We start from the raw sequence: 9310 nt of genomic DNA on the forward strand, positions 1-9310 counted from the left end.
ATAAATAAATAAATAAATAAATAAATAAATAAATAAATAGAAATATATATCAACATTTCTATGTGTAGCCATCTGTATATATAGTAAGGTAAACACGAATTCATACTGACGTCTTCAACTCTAATACATTATGCATGGATCATTCTAGCCTCTTTCTCTGCTTATCTGTAAATTGCCACACCAGCAGTGAGAAATCTGCCTCCCATCATCCATTTACTTTACTGTTCATTTCCAGAGTACATGTATAGTGGTTTCAGAATTGTTAACCTGTACGCCCATGGAAAGCAAGTTTATCAACTAGAGTATAGTGCATATGTATAGTTCCTTTAGCCTTTGGTCTTACAAACTCCACTCATTTTCAAAGTTAGTTACGTTAGCACCTTATTTCCTCCCCCTTCGATGCGGTTGTTTCATACATCTGTAACACATTTATGTTCTTTCTTTCTTGGTATATTGCGTTTCATTCTGGGATTCCCCAACTTACAAATTGATTTTTTTCATTTGCCTACATTAAAGTTTATGGTGTGGTATAAAATTCTATGAGTTTTGACAAATGCTTAATGTCTTGCATTTGCCATGATAATATCACACAGAATAGTTTTACTGCCCTGAAATATATCCTGTGCATCACACAACCAACCCACCCCTCCACTTCCAAACTTCTGGAAAATTGTGCTGTTTTGAAACTCTAGATTGGGGCTGAACATCTCCAGAATTTGATATCAAAATGAAAGGCATGGCAGATAGAATATTTATTTCATAAAGGAACTGTTTTAAACAAAGTAGGCATTTAATGACTGGTGGTGTCATGTTTCTTAAATATCAAGGGTTGTGGAACTTTATTTTAACTTGTTAGCATTTGTCTGAATAATAATAAAGCACAATATCTCATGCTGGAGAAAAATGTAATTGAAAGAGGGTGGAGATGATGAGTGAATTTGAGAGATAAAGAGTGAACTGACAGATCATATTGATTTTATGTTTTTCATTTTCAAAATATGTTTGAAAACATGTTATTGAGTCATGGCTCACTAAATTTAAAGTTGTTATTTTGTTAAAGAGGAGGACTATCTCTCCCCTCTCCTTCCTTTTTATCCTTCAGCCTCTCCTTTCTTTTCTTCCTTACTTCCTCCTATATGAATGTTTACCCAGTAAGTCCCTATTTTGTGCAAAGGATATAATAGATGCTAGGAATGCATAGGTGAAAAAAATTATTTATGACCTAAAGGGCCCTTCTTATTCTTTTTGAGGAAGGAAGAGATGAAGGTATAAGTATTACATGGTATTATTCTATTGGTATAACAGGCACATAGAGGAATAGAGGAGTAACTCTGCCTTGCAGGATCAGGGAAGACTTCCAGTAGAAGTGATCCTAGAGCTTTGCAGGAGAAGTGTTAATGTTTAAGACAGATAAGGAAATGCATTGTAGAGCTACCAGTTAATTATAGCTGGAGTGGTCAAGGTGGGACTGAGAGAGTAGTGTGATAGAACATGTTAGACAAGTATGGATCATGCAGGGCTTTGAGTTTAAATCTTACCCAGGGAATAATGATAGAGACACTGAAAAATTATAAGCAAGGTGGTGATTACATCATATGGCATCTTAAAAAGCATGCTCTGGCAGGTGACTGGTGGGAGAATTAGACAGGATATGATACACGATCCTGGAAAGTTTCCCAGATGGCTATTACTACAGTCAGGGTGGGAGATAATGAGGATCTGCTTTAGTTCAATAACAGAAGGGAAGGAGCAGCAAGGAAGTATATGAGAAATATGTTAACAAACTTTAGAAAGTGAGAAGAGGAAGGAGGCAGTGAAGTAATACTAGGAGAGTAAAATTGAAGATGTTCTCTAAATCCCATTCATCTTTGTTCTCATTAAAGGGAATTTGAAACCTTGATGGTAAAGAGGCATGTTTTATGCAATTTTATATTGAATATTTCATAATTATGTTTCCAAGAATGAGTGTCAACATTTCCATAAAAATATTAATTCATGAGGATAGAGTTCAGATATTTATTTACTCTAAATGTTATTAAAAGAAGAATGTAAAAAATGAGTTGAGTTTGTAGTTCATCTATGACATGAAAATGAAGTTAAACTTAGAGCTTTCCTTTTTTTAATGAGGAAATTATTCTGATAGTTTTTGAAGATGCAATTCATAAAGATTGAAGTAATCACCCATATTAATGTTCACGATATCAAAACAGAGTTTAATCTAAAATAAATTTGTTCTTTGGCAGGATGAATCCTTAAAGCAACTGCAGGTAGTTCATCAACCATGGATCTTGCCAAGTGACACAGAAAGTGAAGGAGTGGAAGCAGAACAAGAGAAACGTGAGTAGACACTATTGTTTATTGACAAATTTCTTTTACCAGAAGGAAATCCATAATAAAGGTATTTCACTTTCATAGCAATAAACCACTTCTATTAAAAAAAAAAATCCCAGATTCTATTAGGAAGAACACGTAAAGACAAGCTATCCTTCAGGTCTACGTCTTCATTCAGTAACATCTTAATTGTGGTACAGAGACTCATAAACCAACTTTCTGGGAAAACAAAGTAATTATTCTTCCTGAAGACCAACATAGATTGTCTAGTTGGAATATGAATCTTCTATGAATAGTCTGCAATTATATCAGTGATAATTTATAATTATTTTCAAAATTTCAAAGTATGTCAGGATCAGCTGATTATTATATATGAAATTATATTCATTAGTTAAATGAAGATATTTACATATGTAAACACTGTTCTAAGTTCACAAAACCAGCTTATATTATAAGATAACTGAAGACAAATAGACTAATGACTCTTGGTTTAAGTCACCATATTCTACTAATAATGAGGAATGAATTACTCTACTAATGCCATGACTCAGTGCATGCTCTCCAGGGTTTATTGAAATTGTAAGACATATGGGCCCAGAAATCTGATTGAGAAGTTAGTATCAAATTTTATATATTTATTTTTCTAGTGGTAGCCCTCAGAGAGAAATAACAATTGTATGTGATAATGTAGCCCTCACAATAATTGGTGTGATGTGATGAATAAATAATTCTTCTGAGCCGTAAACATGAGAAATACTTATATGTTACATAGGTAGCATTGTAATCACACATCTGGGGAATCCAGGAAATTACACTTCCAGGCTAAAAGCCATTTTAAAATGTTCTTATCCCACTTCACCATACTGCAGGCTTATGTGGTCAGAGGGAGCACAGGCCTGAGAGTGAGAGCTCAGGTGAGAGGAGGAGGATGGAGGCCAAGGTTCACACAGCTGTCACATTCAGAAATAGAGTAAAAAACACAGTGGTGCTTTATAGATTCTATTCAGGGAAAACAGTACCCATCTTCTATAGAAAACAACTGATAGACTGGGTGCAGTGGCTCACCCCTGTAATCCCAGCACTTTGGGAGACCAAGGCGGGCAGATCACCAGGTCAAGAGATGGAGACCATCCTGGCCAACATGGTAAAACCCCATCACTACTAAAAATACAAAAATTAGCTGGCTGTGGTGGTGCTCTCCTGTAGTCCCAGCTACTAGGGAGGCTGAGGCCAGAGAATTGCTTGAACCTGGGAGGTAGAGGTTGCAGTGAGCCGAGATCATGCCAAGGAACTCCAGCCTGGCAACAGAGCAAGACTCCTTCTTAAAAAAATGAAAATAACCAATAAAGATGCAGAAAGTAGAATGTACTTTAAGCGAGTACAAAAGCAAAGGTATTTTGGAAGTCCCTTAATGCAGGACTCCTAAGTAAAATAGTCTAGAAAATATAATAGTGTGGGATACAGAGAAAAGAATCCCCAAATCTGAAAGTATTAATAGTGGCCCAAAAGTTTTATGAAAAAATAAACACACACTCACATCCCTTCATCTTCCTACATATGTAAATATACATAAGCTTTCATTCTAGACTTTGGCTGTAGTGATTTTTCACTGAATTCTTTTGAGGACTTCAAAAATTTTGTGTTAAAAAAACCTTCAAGCACCGAGTGTGTGTATTGTATAAACACAATATAGGAAAATGTGCTAGTTTTACCGTTAGATCCTACAAGAGGTGCCCAAAATGGGCAAAACTGGTAAACAACATCCTATAGAATGCAGAGCATGTTAATTATATAAGTGTGCTGTATTTTATAATGAACTAAAACTTAGACAAGAAAAGAATCCATCAAAATAGTATATTATATCCAATTTCAAATTTAGACTTTTTTTCTTTCTTTAAATCCATATATCTCCAATCAATATTAAGAGTCGAAAACATAGCCTAATCATGTAAGGGATATGCAAATCCCTAGAACTTTATCCTAATATGCATTGCCTTGTCACCTAATATGCACTGCCTTTCTGCTTATATTTTTACAATGTTTTGGCAATAAGTTTTAATTTTCTTCTCTTCTACTAGGGTGCAAGTTATCCGAGTGAAAGAGTCCATTCCGTTTTTCATCTTATTGAGACACAAAATAAGCCTTCAATAAATATCAGAAGAATTAGTAAATGAATGAGCAAATGAATTAATAGATTTATTTGTTTTTTCCAACTTGTTTATCAGGACAGTTAGAAACTAAAAAATAAAACAAAAATAACTATTGTAACTATGAATAACTGTTATAGAAGTTATGTATACTTTTATTACAATTTTAATATTGGATTTATAGTCTATCCATGAATTTTGCTAAATGGTCTATCAATCACTCTAAGAAAGGCCATTCCTGAACTCTTGTAACTGTAGACCTAGAACCAAAAATATTTGATCTCAGCAATGTTGTACTGGGAGATGACCCTTGACAATGGTAAATTGCTTGAAATAAAATCAGGGTTAAAAATAATTGGGTGGTAATGGGAGCCATCTGGAAATGGAATGCTAGTTAGCATTGTAGCCATGTTCCTAGCACAGAGATGCAAATAAGAGTGGCTTCCATCAACCAGGTGCTGGGACATGTATGCACTGAAGCCACTGAAGCATTGGCATCTCCACTGATAATTTCAATAAATGCATGTGGTTTGTAGAACAGCTGGCTAGATATTCGTAGATCATCTACCTCTTTCTCAGGAAAAGGAAATACATGACATAAATCTTTATGAGCCCAGTATCTGATTTAGAGTTTACAGGCTCATATTCTAGAAACTTATGAGTGAGGAAGATGACAAGTTTATCATTTCAACAACACCTGTTTCTTGACTCAGCTTTCTATAAATTATGCCTAGGTAATTTTATGGAATTGTCTAATTTCTCTTGAGACAAGATCATCTTGGCAGAAAGCTTCCAAATAATGTCAGGGGTAGTCCATATTTCTTACTGCATCATTTAAAAATAAGACTTAGCGCAAATAAATTTTTATAAATGAGCACCTTTAGGAAAAGATATTGTGAACAATTAAATGAGGAACTTTATAAACTTTTTATAAGCAAGATAAGCAAAACTTTGATTAAATAGATTTTTTTTCTTTACTCCACTTTTAATTAAAAAGTATAAATTCAAGTGTGAAAAAACTTGTGCCAGGGTGTGTTTGTCTCTAATCTCTCAGATTATGGTCTGAAGTCACTAAACAAAACAAATCAAATTCCAAATATTTGAACCTACCGAGGTACTTGTTTAATTCTCATATTCTGGGACTCTATTTCAGATCTACTGAATCAGAATCTCTGTGGCTAGGACTCTGAATTCTGCATTTTTCATACTTTGTCTGGTAATATTTGCTTATTCTAAAAGTTGATAACTAGAAGAAAAAGTTCAATGAATCAGAGGGTTATGTTTTCTGAGTCAGCTTCATAGTACTGTTAAACTATGGGTCTTCTTTTTCTAGGCTTCTTTCCTCATCTATAAATAAGTTTGAGTATAAAATGTGATGTTGGAGCAAAAGGAATGCTGAAATTTGAAGAAATATACATGGAGAAGACATGAAAGACAGTCTATTATTCTGTTTTCACACTGCTATAAAGAACTACCTGAGACTAGGTAATTGTAAAGAAAAGAGGTTTAATTGACTCACAGTTCCCCATGTCTGGGGAGGCCTCAGGAAACTTACAGTCATGGCAGAAGGAGAAGGAGAAGCAAGCACTTTCTTAGGAGAGAGAGAGAGCAGTGAAAGCCACACATTTTTAAACCATCAGATCTCGTGAGAACTCACTATCATGAGAACAACAAGGGGGATTATCTGCACCCATGATCCAATTACTTCCTACCATGCCCCTCTTCTGACACACGACGATTAAAATTTGACATGAGATTTGGGTGGGGACACTGAGCCAAACAATATCAGACAGGTCCTCCAGACTGTTGGTTCAATGCTTACAAAATCAAGACATAAAGCATCTAGAATAAATTTAGCCAGTACCCTCTAGTTACATTTTAGATTTTTAAAAACACAAGTAAACAAGCTACAAACACACAAGCAAACAAACAAAAAAACAAACCAACCAAACCAACAAAACAACACAAATGTCCCAAATAAACAAATAATAGCCATAGTTACAGATGAAAGCTAATGCTGTTATAAAACATTAAGACTGCCCGCCTTGAGTTTGGGTCCTAGTTCTTCCTGAGGTCTCAATGTCTGTAACAATAAGTGATTTGGCCCTGGGTCTCCTTAAGGCAGGGAGATTGAGATGGTAACATTGTATAGAGCTTGTCACCTGCAAGGGCTGCCTCAGGTATAAAAAGGGAAACAAAATACCTGTGCTCTCCAACTGTGGAACAAGCCATGAAATTTGCTATTGGAACTAGACTTTGAATGAAAAATATAAAGTTATACATAGGAAATCAAACTCTCAGCTCTGTAGTTTGGTTATTGAGTTCACATTTAAACTATTTGTATTGTTAGAAACCCCATGTTATAATAACAATTGGCCAGCTTCATTAAAATTCACAGGGTCCTCTCATATGTAAATGTAAGAACTGGGGCATTTAGAACTCCCAAAGATTTAAATATCATTCCTGCTGAAGATGAGCTCTCAATCAAATTACAAGCTACATGAAAAGTTATAGCAAAACAACAGAGTCAATAAATGCTAAAAACACTAAAATTAGCATGATGAGAATGGAAAAAAAGAAGACAATCAGACAGAGATCATATTAAAAGTATGCTTAAGATATTTAAAGATATAGGCCGGGCGTGGTGGCTTACCTCTGTAATCCCAACACTTTGGGAGGTCGAGGTGGGCAGATCACAAGGTCAGGAGATCGAGACCTTCCTGGCTAACACAGTGAGACCTCGTCTCTACTAAAAATACAAAAAATTAGCCGGTCATGGTGGCACGTGCCTGTAATCCCAGCTACTTGGGAGGCTAAGGCAGGATAATCGTTTGAATCTGGGAGACAGAGGTTGTAGTGAGCCAAGATTGCATCACTGCACCCCAGCCTAGGCGACAGAGTGAGACTCCATCTCAAAAAAAAAAAAAAAAAAGATATTTAAAGATATAAAAGGAAAAGGAAATATACTGAAAGAATTCTAAAGTAAGGAAAAAGACAAAGAGATATTTAAAAGATTATCAAGAACTTCTCCAAGTAAAAAAAAATTACTGAAATTAAAAACTTAATCAATGTTTTAAATATCTCATTAAAAAATTCTGAAAATAGAATTAGACAAATGAAAAATAGAAAGCCAGAAAGCAATAAAAAATATAGAGATGGAAAATTCAGATTTCAGGTTAGGTGGCATATGATGTGTGTGTGTGTGTGTGTGTGTGTATGAGTGTGTGTGTGTATGTGTGTGTGTATGCATACATAAAAATACATACATGTACTTACATTTATAGATACAGCTTTTAATATATATGTGTATATGTATAAATACACTAACATACATATACATTATAACCTGTATATAATACAATCTCCGCAGGAGAAAATAGAAGAAAGGCAATAGTGAAAGATACAGTGATTGAAAACTTTCCAGAATTAATGGAAAGTTTTAATTCTCAAATTGGAAAGCATAACAAACACTATTTATTTTGATATTCACATTGTAAAAATGTAGAATATCACAAAGAAAGAAAATCTAAAACCAACAAGAAAAAGCACATAGATTGCATAAAAATAGTAAAGTTAGACAATAGAATTTTCATCAATTAAAACTACATACTTCCAAAAGGCTGAGAGTAACTCTTGTGCCCAGAGAAACTACCATGTATGAGTGATCACCACGCATAGATCTTTACTGAAGAAATTGTTCTAGGTTATATTTTAGTAGAAAAATAATTGATTCCCGAAGGATTTTCAAGTATTAAAAAAGCAAACATTAGAAGAAAAATTGGTAAACATGTTGTCAACCTTTAAGAATTACTGGCAAACAAAAAGGAACAAGATCATATTCTTCGCAGGGACATGGATGAAGGTGGAGGCCATTATCCTCAGCAAACCAACGCAAACACAGAAAACCAAACACCACATGTTCTCACTTATAAGTGGGAGCTGAATGATGAGAACATATGGGCACATGCAGCGGAACAACACTGGGGTTGTCCGAAGTAGGGTAGGGGAAGGGAGAGCATCAGGAAGAATAGCTAACAGATGCTGGGCTTAATACCTATAGGTGATGGGATGACCTATGCAGCAAACCACCATGGCACATATTTACCTGTGTAACAAACCTGCACATCCTGCACATGCACTCTGAACTTGAAATAACATAAAAGTTGAAGATTAAAAAAATTACTGGCAAAAATAAAAAAGTATTAATTTCCAACAGAAAACAGGAAATAGGGAGGAGAAAAACATGGTACATATAAAATGTGTTGATATAAATAAGTCTAAATAGTTCATAATTACAAAAACCTGGTATAATAAATAAATGGTGATGTGAAAGTGCTGCTTAATCCAGTTTAATTTATTATTAACATAATAAATGTTATATTCATAAGCTATGAGGGTCTTTAAACTCATATGTGTGTGCAGGCTGAGTATCTCTTATCTGAAATTATTGGAACCAGAAGTGTTTCGCATTTTGATATTTTGATTTTGGAATTTTTTTTTCTCTTTTAAAATTTCTTTGAGACAGTGTGACAGGATCTTACTCTGTCACCCAGACTGGAGTGCAGGGGGGCAATCACAGCTCACTGAAACCTCTGCCTCCAGGGCTCAAGCAATCCTCCCACCTCAGCCTCCTGAGTAGCTGGGACTACAGATGTGCACCACCACACTTGGCTATTTTTATTTTTGTAGAAACAGGATCTCCCTATATTGCCCAGGCTGGTCTTGAACTCCTGGGCTTAAGCAATCCTCCCTCCCTGGCCTCCCAAAGTGGGGCTGGGATTACTGGCATGAACCATTGTGCGCTCTCTCTCTCTCTCTCTCTCTCTCTCTCT

The 9310-nt window shown here is 35.2% G+C and overlaps 1 protein-coding gene across 1 annotated transcript in view; it reads left to right on the top strand.

Annotated features, from left to right (window-relative positions):
• Positions 1 to 9310, top strand: part of CUNH8orf34 (chromosome unknown C8orf34 homolog) — a 478644-nt gene that overhangs the window by 443588 nt on the left and 25746 nt on the right. The window contains exon 12 of the mRNA XM_017881532.1: positions 2244 to 2337. Coding sequence (XP_017737021.1) covers positions 2244 to 2337 — 94 coding nt within the window. The remainder of the gene's footprint in view (positions 1 to 2243; positions 2338 to 9310) is intronic.

Source organism: Rhinopithecus bieti, unplaced genomic scaffold (assembly GCF_001698545.2).
Source record: "Rhinopithecus bieti isolate Rb0 unplaced genomic scaffold, ASM169854v2 scaffold_13017, whole genome shotgun sequence".
Taxonomy (NCBI): domain Eukaryota; kingdom Metazoa; phylum Chordata; class Mammalia; order Primates; family Cercopithecidae; genus Rhinopithecus; species Rhinopithecus bieti.